This window comes from Thermobia domestica, chromosome 5 (assembly GCF_964235325.1).
Source record: "Thermobia domestica chromosome 5, izTheDome1.hap1.1, whole genome shotgun sequence".
NCBI classification, from domain to species: domain Eukaryota; kingdom Metazoa; phylum Arthropoda; class Insecta; order Zygentoma; family Lepismatidae; genus Thermobia; species Thermobia domestica.
This window is the reverse complement of record NC_137458.1, coordinates 318546371-318565033: the sequence shown is the minus strand read 5'-3', so window position 1 is coordinate 318565033 and position 18663 is coordinate 318546371. Positions and strand designations below refer to the sequence as shown.

The following is an 18663-nucleotide window of genomic DNA, read 5'->3' as shown; positions in this document are numbered from 1 at the left end:
CTGGTGGATGTTCATTCTTGACAACACTAACACCAGTAACAAATTTTCAGCGTTCGTTAAGAAAATTCTAGTGTTATCACATGGAAACGCTTCCGTTGAACACAGTTCCTCATATAATAAGGAGTTTCTTATGGATGATCTACACAAAGTGTCTTTAGTTTCGCAGAGAATAGTACATGATGTTGTCATGTTCCATGGAGGTGTTCAGGCAATGCCAATCTCAAAACAATTCATGTAGCAAGAAATGCAAATGTCGAATGTAAAGAGGCAGACAACAAATGGGGCAGAGAAAATTTCTCAAATACATTCATCTAGCATGCGTCTCATATTTATTCTCCATCTGAGCAAAATGAGATACAACAAAAAAATTTGTAACTCTGAAACGAAAGCCCAAGGAACAAATTCAACTTAACCTTTAACTGTTGACCTACCAGGCTTCCACTAACACCCATTGGTTTCACAAGAGTGATATTGCTGCACGAGTAAATATAAAAAGTTAATGATAGGATCTCAAATTTCAAAACTTTTTTTTTTTTTAATGAGTTTGTTAAAGCAATTGGTACATCCAAACTGTTGTAAACTGAAACTTAAAAATGTAGACAGAGCATTGTGAAGGATGTTACTAAATGCCTGTGCTCTTAATTTGTATTTACTTACAATGGATGAAGATCAGTGAGGGGTGTCTCATAAATACCCTCCATAGGCAGTGTCTCATAATTACCCTCACTGACCCGATATGAAAATTAAAACTTCACTGAAAAATTTTAAGAATGTACAGAACCACCCAAAAAGGAGCTCTTGATGTGCAACCTTTAAGAGTATTATTTAAATGTATTTTGTCTCATGTTTTACTTTATTTGTTTCAAAAAGAGGGTGTGTGATATTTTGAAGTAAAAATATTACTACAATTTTGCTAGTTATTTGTGTATCATTTTTTTAAAGTACTTACTTTTGTATATAAGAGGTTAAAAACTTATTATATACATTGGTTAATCCTTTGGAATTCATAATGTAAGTATGTTAAGAATTAAAATTGTTTCAAAAATCTTTTCGAAATTCATGGTTTATTTTAAAACTTGTATATTATGTGCATCAACCACTGCTTTATCAATTTAAAGCAAACATTTGAAAAAAGCCCAAAATTTCCCAAGCAATAAAGCGAAGCAGAAAAACCGTTTTTTGAGCTCTTGCATCTCTAGCAAAAAGACTGACATACAATTGTAGACTGAGCCGAATGGCGGAGGCGCGCTACAACTCGCTTCAAAAATTTATTTTCACAAACTCTGTAAATTTTTCTTTTTTCTTTTATAACAAAACGTATGTGTGTGAAATAAAGCATAAATTTGTTTCGTTTCAGGTACATGCGCTGTAATAATCACCGACAGAGGCTCGAATAGGTCGTTATGTGCTAACCTTGCTGCTGCCAACTGTTTCACCATTGACCATATAAGGAAACCAGAGAATCGGAAGGCGATTGAGAATGCTGAATATTTCTATATATCTGTAAGTGTCCTGCTTCTGCTTCTGTAAACAGGTAATACGATGCATTTCAATCGTCAGCTCTTTATTGCGTAGTGTTGATTGGTGCATTTACTATATATATATATATATATATATATATATATATATTATACTTTAAAAATAATGTATAGTACGTACGTTATTTAGTCACTTTATTTTTTGCTACATGCTAAGTAGACTGTTGTTTCAAAGTTAAAATTCAGTATTCACCAGGGTTGGCTGGTTTAAACCATTTGGTTTAAACCAGCTGTTAAAAAAAAAAAACTGGTTTAAATGTCCGTAAAAGTGTAACTATTCGTAAAATCTTGATGAACACACATTTGTGGGTTATCACGTTTCACTCCCATATATTATTCGTACTATATTCAGACCTAAATTCCCCATTCTTTACTCAAAGAGATTACATTACTAAAGCAACTTTTTTTATGTAACTTTATAGATGTTTCTTATGTGATTTTTTATAGTTTGTTATTACTGTTATGCAACCAAGGGAAAATTCTAAACATTGTTTCGTTTTAATAATGTTTACTATTGATAAAATACATCGAAATGCCGTATTTGGGGGGGAGGGAATCATACAAACCCCACGAGAGGCAATTATTGAGGCAAGAATCTTTGGTAACTATTTATGTATAAATGGGTCAGAGCCAAAGTGGACTCAAATAATTCGTATCTGTATTCACTTTTCTTACTGATATGCAAAGTAAGTCGTTATATTTCTTTAACTTGGACTAATAAAAGTCGTAGTGAACTGACTTAGACTAAATTAGTTCTTCTGTACTCTGTAGTACTTTGAAATTGTCCATATGTAATTCTGTATAATGGATCCACTTGTGCAATTGTTTATCTTTTTGTCCTTTTGTCCTAATTACTCTTTGACGATTATATTAACAAATATGTAAAGATCAGTCAACGTATTTTTACCAGGAGTCCTTCGTGAGTGAGTCGGCAGACGTATCGTATTTGTGGCCAATTAGTCCCGGTTTCGAGTTCAAATGGAGGACAATTTCTCTTGGGTGTAAGCCGAGCAGCGGTTTGGATTCCACTTTAAGCTTATGTGGCCCTTTCCAGCATAACCCGGTTGTTGCATACTAACACTAAGGCGAAACAAACTTACTTCTGTCCATATGTGATATAAATATATAGAGCAAATTATTTAAACAAAAAAAACGGGTTTAAACCAAAAAACCTGGTTTTTTGGTTTTTTAAAATAAAAACCATGGTTTTTGCCAACCCTGGTATTCACAAAATGAACAATATTAACCTTTCACCTCTCTTCCATATGGTCTTCAATTAGTTCAGCAATATAAATATATTACAAGTAACAAATACCCTTCTTAGTTATTCATTTCCACACTACCATTTAACTTTTCTTTTTCATATTAACATTTGCTATAAATGAATCTTGCAGGATCATATAACATTATAACAACTGACGTGTGTAATTTCAGCATACTATGAGCGAGAGAAAGAAAAAATGAAACTCCTTTTAATCAACTAACAAACCGACGTTGCTATCTAGATAAATTAAGCTAGTCGTGATATGCTTCATTCTCGCATGTATGAGTCATCGAAATCAAGCATGATGTATCTATTTTAATGTAACTTGAATGGCCTACAAAACGAGCAAGAGTCCCGGAGTCGAAATGTGTGGTAAATGACTACAATCTAATTAATGTTATTCCAGAATCTCAATTTTACCCATAAATGAATAAAACCGGATGCTTCCATCATAAAGTGTGCTTTATGAGTAGGGGCAGAGCATAGGTCATCAGAAATTTGTAATATCGTATATTAAGAAAACTCAAGGATGAATTTTACGAATTTCTTAGGATAAGAAATGAAATAATAGAAATCAATTTCTTTGGATATTTTCAACATCACACCAAAGCTATCAGGACTCGAAACGATCTTAATTACAGTAATCTACTAAATTGTAATCGCACAGAAACTTAACCATTATGACTATCCAACATCGTAAATAGATGTAATACTCACTGGCTAATTCAGCGTTAATAATCTCCTATAGTCGTCTTTTCACTATCAGATCTTAATTCAAACTCCCCGAGTTAGCTGCTCGTACCAACCAGCACCATTCCCTTCTGGGATCCGAACGCTTTCTGGTTGTTGCGTAGAGCTTAGCTCAGGTCTCCTTATGAAATACCTTACTCTGTTATTTCCTTATAAGAAAACTTCCTATAATTGTGGTGTGATGCCTACATTATTTGTTTTTATTTCCTTAAACAAATAGCTGGATGATCACTTCCTTATTTTACAAGATAATTAAATTTCCAAAATCCATGTCTGAAACAGACTGCAAGAATCTTTCTATACTCTCCATCGTCGGTTCCATTGGAAAGTGGCCAACTTAGGCAGGACTCCAACATCAATAAAAAAATTATTTAAAAAAAAAAAGTATTTTGAAGCAGAAATTTTATAGGCCGTAATTAAAGCAGTGCGACAACTAATTATTATGTATGTGTGTATTAGCTTGTATTTATAATTAATATAGTGTAAAAATTATTTGCTCATTGTAAAAACATCAGATATGTTAAGTATCTATTTTACTTCGTCATTCACATGCTATGTTTTAAATAGGGGCACGGTGGCTCAGTGGTAAAGCGCTTAGCTCTGGTGCGTAGGGTCCTTGGTTCAATCCCCGGCAAATAAGTTTGTGGTGGACAGCATCGTGTCCGTGGGTTTTCTCGGGGTACTCTCGTTTCCCCCTATTTTCTTATTCCACAAATTCTTCCATTATCATTCAATTCCTTTAATCATCGTCTGCGTAAGCCTAAAGGGCACGGAATAATGGACGTTAAACTGAAAGATGTCATTTTATTATATTTTAAATGTACTCTTAACATGATAATTACCTACAGAACGCTATGGCAGATCTGTGTTCTTTTCTTTCTTCTATTAATGGCAGTAGATGCAAGTAAGAGTATCAATTTCAGGAATCTATACTGTTCACCCGCCTAAGCAGCGGAACATCAAACGCTATGTGTGTTCTACACTTCTCCAAAATATAATATGCGAGCTTTATTTTTTGTCTCTTAAAATAGTTGGTTTGGCAACAACGCATTCAAAATAATAGGAGAGGAAGCCATAAGAAAGGAAATCGCTGTTTGAAATACTCAGCTTCTCTTGTTACTTAATTTAGTGATTCTTTTAGCACAAAATAGTACCTTGACAATTCAGAAAACTTGGTTGTAGGTAAAACACACACGCTTTTTGACCAGAGAATTTAAAAAAAGGTAGTTGTTAAGAAGCTCGTTATTTATCCATACAGCTGAAGAAAAACTTCATAATCGTTTTCGATAGCCACGCGTGTTGTTTCTGTGTGCGGATTCATTAATTCTAAAACTGGTTCGAATCCCACTGGGTGATTTTGATTTTTATTTTGTAACTTTTCAGTTATTCTTGCCGTACACTTTTATAGTATATGTATTATACGGGGGTGATTGACAACTTTCTAACCTGTCCAAAAATAAGTCGCACAGGGGTCAAATATTTGTATATCCCAATGTGATTCCTCGTTAGTGCAAATCAGTTTGTTTCTTTTTCTTTCTTTCTTTTTCTTTCTTTCTTTTTTCTTTCTTTTTTTCTTTCTTTCTTTTTCTTTTTCTTTCTTTTTTCTTTCTTTTTTATTTCTTTTTTATTTCTTCTTTCTTTTCTCTTTCTTTTTTTATTTCTTCTTTCTTTTTTCTTTCTTTTTCTTTCTTTTTTTATTTCTTCTTTCTTTTCTTTTTTATTTCTTCTTTCTTTTTTCTTTCTTCTTTCTTTCTTTTCTTTTTTTCTCTCTTCCCCCCTCTCTCTCTCCAACTGAATCCAGTTTCTACTTTGTATTTCTATTTCTGCGAGGTTCATCTTAATATTTTCTTCCCATCTGCGCCTAGGTCTTCTTAATGATCGGTTTCTCATTTGTCGTCCAATTAAGACTTTGGAAGCGTTCCTACTTTCTTCCATTCTCGCTACATGACGTGCCCGCCTGAACCTCCTAGACTTGATTTTGATGACCCTAACAGTGTTTGGTAAACGTTATAAATTATGTAGTTCCTCGGTACGAAGTTTCCGCCATTCATCATTCCTATTCCTCTTGGGTTGAATATTCGTCTGAGGATCTTGTTCTAAAATACCATGCCTCCTATTAAGATAAACCTGATCCTGAATGACACCTTCATCAAGCTTTTCACTAAGTTGGAGGTGTGAAATTTGGCATAGAGGCTCTCAGTTGAAAGCAGTGACATATGTATCAGCATCTCAAGACATCCGGCTCCTAAGGAGGTAATTTCTATATCCAAATTTCCTTTTATTTACTGCATTTGGAAGTTCTGAATGTAAAGATATGTTTAACTTGCAGGTTTGAAGTTCGGTAAACAAACTGTTAATTAAAAATAATGAAATAAGTGATTCAGTATTTCTAAATATTCCACTCTTAAGGATGGAAAGGGGATCATTTTTATATCCAAATTACCCTTTATTTAGAAAATTTCTAATCAGGATGTGAATGTGTGAAATTCGGTGTATAAACTCGTTAAAGTAAGGAAATACATATTTCAGCGTTTTCGAGAACTCCATTCCTTCAGGGGGCGCGGAGGCTGTGGTAGAGCGTATACCTTTGGTGCTTGGGGTCCCTGCTTCGATCCCAGCTCGCGCCGTATGGACTTTGTGGTGGACAAACACCGTGCTCGTGGGTTTTATCGGGGTTCTCCCGTTTCCTTCCAGTTTCTTCATTCCACCATTTTACTCATTTCTCATAATCACCGTCTCTTTTAGCCTAACCGGTATCCGAGGGACGTAAAACTCAAAGATTTCATTTCATTTTTTCCATTCCTTAAACAAAACGACAACAACAAAGGAACTTCTAGATGATTTAAATTTCTCTTTCTTTAATCAGAAAATAGCCTACATGGGGATTTGTTTATGTTGGACCTAATATGCTCCTTGGTACACAATATGCTCATTAAAAATTCGGTTGGACGTTTTCCAAAAATTCGGTATCTTAAGAGGAAAAAAAGAAAATTAAATAAAATCTTTACGTCCCACGATTATGCCGGCTAGGCTAAAGGAGACGGTGATGATGACAAATAAATGAAATGGTGGAATGAAGAAAGTGGGAGGAAACGGGAGAACCTCAAGAAAACTCATGCCCACGGTGTTTGTCCACCACAAAGCTCACTTGGCGCAAGCTGGGATTGAACGAAGAACCTCATGCACAAGAGGTAAACGATGTACCTGAGCCACCGCAGCCCCTTAAGGCGAAAAAGATACATACACAATATCCACAATATTCAAATTTCCGGTTTTATATTTATTACGCATTATACTTCCCATGCTGAAAACGGATACTTTAATGGACATACAATAATTTCTCATGCGCGAAATACTAAAGAATTAGCTTCAAGGTGAACACTGTTTAAAGAAGGGAAGGGTGTGAAGGTTTTGTTTAATATGTGTGTTCTTATATACTTTATTATATAGCCTGTGATGTAAATTTCTTAAATTCATACATGAAATGCAGATTCTTTATAAAAGGAAAACTAAAATATTTGTTTTGTAGAAAGGATTCGAATACATGCCAAAATGAACAGTATCAAACAGCCTCATAACGCTATCTACTACACTAAGAACGCATGACTGATTCTCTTCCATATGTTTTGGTTACTGTTCAGTTGTCTGTGTACCCTCTACAGCCTTGAATCTGATATAATGCTATATGCCAATTTTTTACTTTTGTCTTATCTTTTTTTTTTGGGGGGGGGGGGTCGTATTTAATGATTGTTTTCTACATGCCACTTGTATAGTTACTTGACAACAATATCCAGTTGGTCTATTTCTGTTAAAGAATACGCATGTTGTTTCATAACAATGAAGGGAGAATTCAGAATTTCCTTGTAAAAAGACCCAGGAACGTAAGAATCTGTGAACAGAACTGTACTAAGCCAGTGGTTGGGACGCAGAGGACCAGTCGAGTTCTCTACACACTCTCCAGATCTTACGCTGCTCGATTTTTTTTTAATGGAGCAAAGCAAAAGATGAGGTGTATCGTCGTAAACCACATAACCTAGACGTACTTTAAGATGAAATTCAAAGAGTGTGCAGAAAAATCTCATGGGATACTTTAGTACGAAATACAGAAGCGATCATGACTCGTACTCAGAAATGTATCGCTGTTGAAGGCCACCATTTGGAAAATCGGTTTGAGCAAAATACACATTTTGCAGATTGGATCGTATCTTTACTTTTCCCAGAAATGTAACTTTTTAGTTGGGAAGATAACTTTTCTGCAACAGTTCCAGGTGTGTATACATTTTGTTTTGACGAATCCCGTGTATCTATACAAACAATATGTCCCATAATTCATTTGGCTCAGAAATGCCCCAACAGTAGGAGTGAATGCCTAACTGTAAACAGGGAAGAAATGAATCTCTCTATCTCTAAAGGGTGAAGCAATTTTTCTTCGTCACAGAACAAGATATAAAAATATGCATGCACTAGCTCACATTTTTTTTTCCCGTAACACCGCTGCAACTAACAGAGCCTATTTAACGAATTAAATCTATGAAGTTTACTTGAGAAGTGTCCAGCATTTATTTAATTTGCCCAAAATATAATCCCAAAAATGGTCTTCCCTCGTATTGAAAACTTGGAAAAATTAGAAAACTTTATTTTTCCGAATTAGAAGACATTCTTTAAGGGTCCCTAGTTCGATACGGGGTAAGTTCGTAGTGTATCATATTATGCTTGTAGGTTTTCGGTTACCTTCCACTATCTTAGTTCAACTAATTCTTTATAAACGTGGGGGTCGGGATGACTCAGTGGTAGAACGTTCACCTCTGGGGCGTGGGATCCTTGGTTCGATTCCAGCTCGCACCAAGTGAGCATTGTAGTGGACAAACACAGTGTGTGTGAATTTTCTCGGGGTTGTCCCGTTTCCTCCCACTTTCTTCATTCCACGTTTTCATACATTTTTCATCGTCAGCGTCTCCTTTAGCTTAGCCGGCATAATCGTGGGACGTAAAACTTAAAGGTTTCATTTCATTTCTCCATAAGCATTGATTTACATTTGTTTTCTGACTACCGTAGCCTATCCCAAAATTATGAGACATTAAGATAGTAAAAATTATTTCGTACCCATTGTAGCACAACACTGCCATGTTACAGGATTTCGAAGGGATAAAAGAGAAACTTAAAATCCAAAGAAAAGTGTCGTAAGATTCTAGTCTCATATATAAGGGTACCACGGCTGCACAAATGTTCGAAATCCTTTTCATGGATTGCGAAAAGGGTCTTTGTAGTTGTCAGGACAGAAGCACTTAAGAGTCTTCATCCCGGCGAAATTAAAATACCGCTAATTTTACAGTAATCATGTGATATCTTCAAATAGATAAAAGATAATCGAAATGTGGAACAAGAGCGCCCTAGACAATATTATTTTACATAAGAAACCGTTATCACGACTTACTTATCTGCTTTCGATTTCGAGCCATTTTGAATATCGGCATTTATTTTCGCGTTTCTAAACAGCTGAAAACGGAAAGCCACTAGGTGACGGTACCTCACGCAAAATAATATTGTCGAAGGCGCTCTTGTTCCATATTTCTATTTATCTATTTGAAGATATCACATAATTATTATAAAATTAGCGGTATTTTAATTTCGCCGGGATGAAGACTCTTAAAACATAAAGAAAAGAAAATACTTCAAGTATGAAGTAGATATTTTTAAAATTGGCTTTATATTTATCTTTTTCCTGTCTCTCTGTCACTTTCAGGGATTCTTCCTTACTGTGAGTCCAGATTCCATACTGGAAGTTGCTCAACATGCGGCTAATAGTAACCGACTGTTTATGATGAATTTGAGTGCTCCATTCTTGTCAAAATTCTTCAAGGAACCCATGATGCGAGCTTTCCCATATGTTGATATCATCTTTGGAAATGAAACAGTAAGTAAATCTGCTTTTATTATTACTATTATTAACGTTTTTAAATTGTAAGATACAGTTCGTAAATGTGCTAACAAAATTACTTGTTATAGCAATGAAAGAAGGTATCTATCAACACTTAAAAGTATTTTTTTTTTTTTATACATAAAGGTGCATCTTTACCTATATACTCAACACCCTAATACATTACATACTTTTGTCAGTATTACGAGTTCATTCCTATATATAAGTCATTACAAGAACACTGAATTTAATAAGCGCCAATATAAAATTTGGTGTTCTTTTAGTGATCCATATATGATATATTAGGTTGTACAAAAAGTATTAAGCCTTGAGAGGTCAAAATTGAGAATACGAGGTGTATTCAAAAAGTGTTGAGGGGGTCCGCGGTGGCTCAGTGGTAGAGCGTTCACCTCTGGTGCTTCGGATCCCGGGTTCGATCCCAGCTCCCGCCAAGTGAACTTTGTGGTGGACAAATACAGTGTGCGTGGGTTTTATCGGGGTTCTCCCGTTTCCTCCCACTTTCTTCATTCCACCATTTCGTTCATTACTCATCATCACCGTCTCCTTTAGCCTAACCGGCATAACCGTGGGACGTAAAACTCGAAAATTTCGTTTTTTCAAAAAGTGTTGTGCCATCGCATTCCGCGTGATGCCTTCTCTTGACTCAAATCGGATCCCTTTTAGTGGCATTTTCAGCTTGAGAAATAACCAAAAGTCACACGGAGCTATATCGGGTGATTAGGGAGCCTCACGACACACAGAAATGTTGTGTTTGGCGATAAAACCCTAAATCAAACTTTGCGGACTCTCTCCTCATGCCCAAATTCTCGTTCAAAATTGAATGTACCGATTCCATTGAATGGTTTCTGCTTGGGTATCGCCAAACTTTTGGCAAAATTTGATGTAATATCACTGCTTAAGTTTTAAGTTTTTCTGTCATTTTGCAAAAAACTGAAATCCGGCGACCGTTCACTACACGTCTTCATTCGTTGGCCGACTGCTAGCGACTCACGCTTTTCTACGGGCGGGAAAAAAGTTCACGACTGCGCATGAGTGTCCCATCTACACCTACACTTAAGAAAGTCTCCCGCGCTTCATTGGTTTACGCGGGAAACAAATAAGGTTCGATATTTTTGAACACACCTCGTATATTTATTATTATCTGAAAATAACATTATGAAAGTACATATGCACATTTTTTTTTTTTTTTTTTATCACGACCTGCCATTTTTCCAGCAACACAATACAACTTCTTTGATTTTTGGTCAAAATATTGTGACACGTGGTTTTCATAGACCACTTTTGAAGTTAACACCAATACAAGAGTGGCCCCGCATAGCGTAGTCGTTTAACGCTCTCGTCTTTGGTACGAGCGATCCCGGGTTTGTTTCCCGGTGGGAACACTCGGTCGAAAAAGTAAAAGCCTTTTCAGCTCTCCTTCCTTAGTGAGGTTTTCCTGGGGTTTTCCCATTCACTCCAGACCAATGACGAGATGGTACCTAACATGTCCCAAGCCGCTTCCTTCCTTCCCTTTTCTCAAATTTCGCTGGATAATGTGTTCACCGAGCGACGTCATCCCTCATACGTGATGGGGTAACATGGCCATGGGTAGGGGCCGCGGTGGTTCAGTGGTAGAGCGTCCACCTCTTGTACACGTGGGGGCCGCAGTGGCTCAGTGGTAGAGCGTTCACCTCTGGTGTTTGGAGTCCCGGGTTCGATCCCAGCCCCCGCCAAGTGAACTTTGTGATGGACAAACACCGTGTGCGTGGGTTTCCTCGGGGTTCCCCCGTTTCCTCCCATTTCATTCATTACTCATTATCACCGTCTCCTTTAGCCTAACCGACATAACCGTGGAACGTAAAACTTAGATTTCATTTCTCTTGTACACGTGGTCCTTGGTTCGATCTCAGTTCGCGCCAGGTTAACTTTGTGGTGGACAAACATCGTTCTCGTGGGTTTTCTAGGAGTTCACCCATTTCCTCCTGCTTTCTTCATTTCTCATAATCATCATCATCTTTAGCCTAGTCGGCATAATCGTGGAAAACTTCAAGATTTCATTTAATTTCATAGCCATAAATGCCGAAAGTCCAGAAATCTAATTCGTAATCCTAAGCAATCCAAGAGTCTTGCAGAGACCGAAACAACTGATTGTCTGACAGTAACAGGTTTGGGCTATACAATGAATGTATTGAAACTTCCCAGTCAATTTCTTTTAACTTCTAACAAGTCATTAAAGATGTATGTGGTCTTGTCAACGTGGTATATGATACTCTTTCTGTTGACCAGTTTCGGCCGTTTCTTTTGAATTGTTAGATGAACTTGCGCTAATATGTCGACAGTACAAGTCCGTCTATCATTCTGCCCGGCGTCAGCAGCTCATGTTGCAGACTGCCCTTCCAATCCCCTTAAACGCACAGCATAATCTTCTTTGGCGTCAGTGTATGCTTTGTCACAGTCTGTGGAGCGTCTCCTCGCTTCAATCATATTAGAATCTAAAAGGAATTTGATATTTGTCTTATTTAAGCAGAATCATAAATACTGTCGTATACATCAAATACAATATGAGGTATGTGGAGGTGCAAGACAAATCACCATTAAATAAATCGGTAACATTTCCCTTTTAATCTCAGCTTGATTTTATTTCTCTCTCTTCTTTCTTACAACTTCTAAATCATTGATTTAAATATCTTTTACGATTCTCTTTTAATCTTCATGCATAATACTAACAAAAATTGGTTACTTACCAATATATTCTCCCTATTTATGGATGCATTTATGGGCGAAAACAGTTGTCATCACTTGTAAACAGTGATGTTATTCTAGTTTTTTTTTTTTAACAACCACTTCTGTGTATATATAATATCGAGAGAGAGAGAGAGAGAGGAAGAGAGAAAGATAGTAGATGAATAGGTAGATAAATAGATATCTCTCTTAGGAAACAAACAATGCAAGGTAGACAAAAGTTTTTTTTTTTTTTTTTTTTTTTACTGAATACCACAAGTGACAAGTAGTGACCTACACGGCATCCTAATACAAAGTGTGACGAAATTAGGTAGCACTGCGAATGTCTTGGAAACGAATTATCCAAGATAGATGGTTGTCAAAAAGTATTGAAAACACCTTAATCCAGCAGTGGATAGACAGTTGCTGATAATGGTATGTATGCGTTTCAATTATAAACAACCCTCACCACTACACTCATGTGATCCCAGTTCTCATTCTTGATATCTGAGCATTTGAGATTAAGAAATAAACGCTTATACCTTGTTCTGAGAAATATGTTAACCCCGCAGCTGTAAGGATTTCTAAAAACAAATATAGTTAACTAAAATTTACCGTTCCTGGGTATAATTGGGTAACATTTACTGTTACGTCTGAGTATAACAAACGGTTCTGCGAACTCAAAATATTTTAACACCGACTAAATAGCACCATTACTTGTAAATGCTAATGCTATTTTCCTTCCATCCATGGATGTTGTTGATCATATCCGTCCATACCATTGGAACTTACTATCGATAGCACACGATCTTGGTTATTACAAAATGGTGCATCTGCTTATGAAACTCATTTTCTATTACATCTGCTTTAGGTCAGTTTAACATCCAATGTATTTCAATATGAAAATCATTATTTTTCCCAAAATGATGGTCTAGCCATGCGGAGCACACTATGTCTGATACTATCAAACATTGTTTTAAATCAGATAAAAACGTCTATTTTACAACAGGACACATTTAAGTATATTAGATATTTTCGTTATGCCGATGACATTTTACTGCTTGTACGTGATAAAAATAGTTTTTTTAAAAATACCTGAACAGTTCGGTAATCAGCATCCTAGGCTGAAGTTCACTTTCGAGCGTGAATCTGATAACTGTCTTCCTTTTTTTTACATTCACCGATTATCCGAGCCCGTAATAAATTTATAACAAAAGTATTTCGGAAACCTACTACTTACATGCATCAACAATTAGCCCATCCACCACTGGGCCAATATTCAGAAGAATTTCTTTCGTAGAGTATTACTAATTTGTGACCATCCAAGTGATCTCAATGATGAAATGCAGTTTTTATATCAAATAGGACAAAACAACGGTTATACGTTGCGTACCGTACAAAAATGGTTTAAGCAATCACGTAGATCGGTGCAAGTTCCTAAAAAGAAGCTGTTTCCAAAGAAATAAAGAACTTGGATAGAAATTCCATATTTTTCACAATTATCGACAAAATCGAACGTATTCTTGCAAAGCATAACATATCTGCTTCCAGTATCTCGCCAAAAAATTTAGAAAAGTATCTCACCGGCTTTAAAAGTTATTTTGTTGAGCTACTAAATAAGTCATATATCTATCGTGCTCAGTGTGAATGTTTCTCTTCATATATAGGTCAAACCAAACTCAATATTAACATCCAAATTAAACAACACATTAGACAACCAAAAAAGTCACAAGAGGAGAGTATGTCAGGATTGTCACATCACCTAAAACAACATACGCATAATATAAAACAGGTTAATGTGATAAATTTAGGAAAAACAAAAACAAAAAAGGGGGGAGCTTAAAGAAACTCTTTATTCATAAATATAAACCGGCTTTAAATCTGGATTCTGGAAACATTGATAAAATCTGGCTACCTACCTTTAATGTGTAATTTGGATCTGGCAACAGTGACGTAGCATAGGCAGTACATTTTTTCCAACTCAACTCTTTCTTTCTTTCGTCCACTATGCTCTGCTGGTTGTTTTTAGAATCCATCTCTCACGTTATATTTATTTGGTGATATGTATTCCTTTTCCCATACCATATTTCTCTTATCCATGTTTATCCATGTTACCTTACCACTGAAGACGGAACTAACTTGTTGTTCTGATACGTCTGGAGAATATTAAGTTGTCACACGGGAGGATATATTGGTAAGTAACCAGGTTTTCGTTAATTTGAACCATTTTCTCATGTGCCTAACTAACTAACTAGCTAGCTCTGTGGCCTATGGAACCCGGAGGTTCAGTACTGCGGTAACAAAACCTCTCCATTGACTTCTGTCCGTAGTCAACTGAATCCAGTTTCTACTTCGTATTCCTATTCCTGCGAGATCCATCGTAATATTGTCCTCTCATCTGCGCCTAGGCCTTTCTAATGGATGTTTTCTCATTGGATTTCCAGGCAAAACTTTAAAAGCGTCCCTAGTTTTTCATTCTGACTACACGACTTGCCCACCTCTGCGTCCTAGACTTCATGACCCCGAACGGTGTTTGTTAGACGGTGTAAATTCTTTACTTCCTCGTTATGAAGTTTCCGTTATTTCCCTTTCCCATTCCTCTTGGATCTGAATATTCGTCTCAGGATTTTATTCTTAAGTACTTTGTCTGCATTCTTCCCTTAAACTAAGCGACCACGTTTCGCAACCATACAGAACTACAGGCATGATTATCGTTTTATATATTTTGAGCTTCAAATTCCTCGACAGAGTTCCATAATTTTAATTGTTTCATAATAATTTAGTGAGAATGACATCTATCGTAATCCTTTGAGATTAAATCTTGTTTGTTCTGAGTTTCACAGATTATTGCCTGACAATCTGTATAGGTAGTTATGTGATAATTTAAAAGCATTTCCTGCCTATGGTATATTCCCAATGGAACACGATCTTTTTCGCAGATTGTTGTAGGTTATCCACTTTTCGTCATTCGAGATCAACTGCTTCAGAAATGGCTCGAGTTACTTACGTTTCGTTAGAGATTTACAGATAGAAATTTGCCGAGAAGTGTTTTTGAATCAGATCATGTGGCACCCAAACGCCGAGCAACAAATCAACGAAGAAAGAAAGAAAGAAAAAAGCTAAAGACAGGAAAATAAAAATCATCAATGAGCTTGAAGCTAAGAAGGCTAAAATACTGGAAGATATGCCCAATATTGATGTGAAAATAAGCGTTTGGAGAAGTTAAATGAATTATATAATACTATTCATTTTTCTAAAAATATATCGTTAATATTAGAACATTCAATTTTATATAGATGTATATCCATCCTTTATCGATGAGTGTCTCACTGTGACTTTTTCCTTTCGTGTGTGACGGAACTTTCGTCATATGACTAATGTTACAGATTAAAGTTTAAGGAAAGATATTTAATTTCTTGCTTTGTGCAGGAATTTCTGTGAAGCAAGTATTCCGTAATTTCATAATTTACATTATATTTAACACGCAAAGAGTGAAACAGTGACTGACTGGATCGGGACTCGAACCTGGGACCTCCGACATACCGTGCCGATGCGTTAACCACTACGCCACTCAGTCCCTTTCTAGTCCAGCCACTCACTCTCGAGGTCGGTGCTCTCTACTCGAACTATGTGGGTTGTACCACAGATTACTGCTCTGCTGGGACAATCGCTGTCCATATGTTAAGCAACTATGACGGTTGTGATTTCATATAGATTTCTCATTAGTTTTCATTATTTATATGAAATTACAACTGTCATAGGTGCTCAGTATATGGACAGGGATTGTCCAAGCGGAGCAATAATCTGTGGTACAACTCACGTGGTTCAAGTGGAGAGCAACGAGCTTGAGAGTGAGAGAGCAAGTGGCTGTTCTGGGAAGCAAACTGGGCAACGTAGTGGTTAACGCATCGGCACAGTATGCTGGAGGCCCCTGGTTCGAGTCCCGGCGCAATCAGTCACTTTTTTCTCTCTTTGTGCGTCATAGAATTCACATCTACAGAGGAACTGGTGTGTTAAAAAAAATGGCTTGTTTCCTCTTTCATTAATATATACGTTATATTTGTTTTTATATTATATTGTTCTAGATCAGTGATGGCCAACTTCTTTAAACTAAGGGGCCGCATTATAGAAATTTCTATGTGGCTAGGGCCCCAACTTCATATTATACTTTACTTTATGTTTATAGTATACATTCATGACACCTTACCCCAAAAATCGTCAAATTTACAGGGGCTTATTAAAACATCGAAATTCAAAACAGACAACGAAATACCGACACCGAGTCTTTTTTTAAAAAAAACTTTTGCTCGAAAAATAACCTTACAGTATTAAGGTATTATAAAAATATATTAGATAATTTCTCAAACATGCAAAAATATGTAAGAATCTGAAGAAAAAAAATAATCTCAAGTAGAAACAGATACCTGCCCTCAATAGTACTGAGGTTTTAAAATATTTACAACTTATGTTTCACGCTGCAGCGTGAACAGAAATGGTATGCTTAAATGTTTAGGTACTCCCATGCGCAAAAAAAATTGCGCGTATACTGTAACTCAAGATTTTTCGCATTTATTCCATTTTCCTTACGTTTACGGGTAAAATTCAGTTATTAGTATGTGGAGATAATAGAAAGCAATTCATCTAAGGAGATATTTCCAAAAAAATATAATAAAATAATAAAAATATAAGCAAAAAACAAAATTATGCTCGGTTTTGTGTATACTGGCAACGATGATTTCTAGGGATTTTTTCAGTAGCAGATCACAATTGCGGAGGGAATTCAGTAGGGGAATCGAGAAGTTGGATAGTGGACTAAAATGTTGCATTTATTGGTTAAAACCTAGTGTGTAGATTGCCTGCCAAATATAAATTAGCTTCTGTAACTAAGATGTCGTACGAAAATATAGAATTAAACAGAAAAACTCTTATCTTAAGGTTCGAAGCGATACGGACCATGGTTATGAAGATTATTTCTTTAAAAAAAGAGTCAACACAACGTAGTCTCCGTGGTTAGGTGGATAGAGAGGCGGAGTCGTAGTTATTTTATTATTTTGACACCACATCGAATCCCATCCCATCCCTTTTTTTTTTACAAAACATTATAGGAAGTGTATAATTTTGATGTTAATAAGAACCGAAACAATATAATAAGGAAATAATTTATTGGTAGTTTCCTTTAATCGACGTATTTATTCAGTATTAGAATACGTGTACTATTGGAAGCAGTTATTGTTTTCAGTTTATAGTCTTGCATGTTACTTCCCGTTCTTGAACAGCAGACAACTCACTTCGAGTTTGTGTGTCAGGAAGAACATACGCGACCTTGACAGTCGGTTCAGTCTTACCCCTTGTTACATCGACCTGATGTTAAATGATCGTTTATGTGTGTGTGTGTGTGTGTGTGCTTGTTCTTTGCTTTTTAGAGTATTAACTTTCTCTCTCTCTTTTTTTTTTCATATCCACAAGTGCAAGAGTGCTTTCATTGAACGTAACTAAATTATACAGATCTATGTATACGGAACACGAATATTTCCAAATATAGAATGAATATGAACGATAATCATACCATATTTCTACATTATATAGTAGCGTGAAAAACTGATATTAAAATGATATAACAAACAGGCATAAGCTTTTTTTTCTAGCATGGCAACACATTAAACGTAACTCATTAAATTTTGGGAATTACAAATCATCACCTTACGTGTCGTTGTATTCCTATTCTTTTTCACGTTCAAGCGACGAAAGAAGAAATTGTAGTAATAGTGATAAAAATCGAATTCGAGATTTCAATGAATTCAAGTTTCACGCCCCCACATATAGAAAAAGTGATTTTGATGTCTGTCCATCTGTTCGTTTGTTGGTTCGTCACGCTTTTACATGCATTCAAATAGAGGCCATACTGTTCGACGTATCTGGACCTAAGTCTAGACATGAAGTTTTTATAACACTTTATCGTTTCGAATTCTATATTCTCCGACACATAAAAATAAGAGTAGTTTACTGAAGGATGAAAATTTAAAATAATTAAATTGTTTCAAAAATAGCTGTAAAGATTTTGCTTATTTTTTTTACAAATATAGTTTGAATCATTGCCCTGAAAAAATACGTAAGGTATAATTTACTGTATGGGATGCGTTTTTTCGAACAATTTTCTCAATCACATTTTATAAATAAATGTATCATTAATAACCTAACAATATGACACAACTCGTTCGTCCTGTAAACATTCAGAAGGGTAGTTTAGCCTACTCTTCGACGATTTTCCCATTAGCGCCTGACCCAATTTTGTTCATATTTCATAAATAAATGTCACATAAATAACCTAACGATACGGCATAAATCCATCATCCAAAAAACCTAGAAGTGGTATAATACTTTTCGGAGTAAGATTTACCCTACGATTTTGTGGAGAACAACTCAGGCAATTTTGTTCGTATTTCATAAATAGCATAACTCGTTTGTCCTGAAAA

General features: G+C 35.9%; 1 protein-coding gene across 1 annotated transcript in view; it reads left to right on the top strand.

The window, feature by feature from the left end:
• The window catches only part of Adk2 (Adenosine kinase 2), a 59581-nt gene that overhangs the window by 22977 nt on the left and 17941 nt on the right, over positions 1-18663 (top strand). The window contains exons 4-5 of the mRNA XM_081760499.1: positions 1358-1503; positions 9296-9466. Of these exons, the coding sequence (XP_081616625.1) occupies positions 1358-1503; positions 9296-9466 (317 nt within the window). The remainder of the gene's footprint in view (positions 1-1357; positions 1504-9295; positions 9467-18663) is intronic.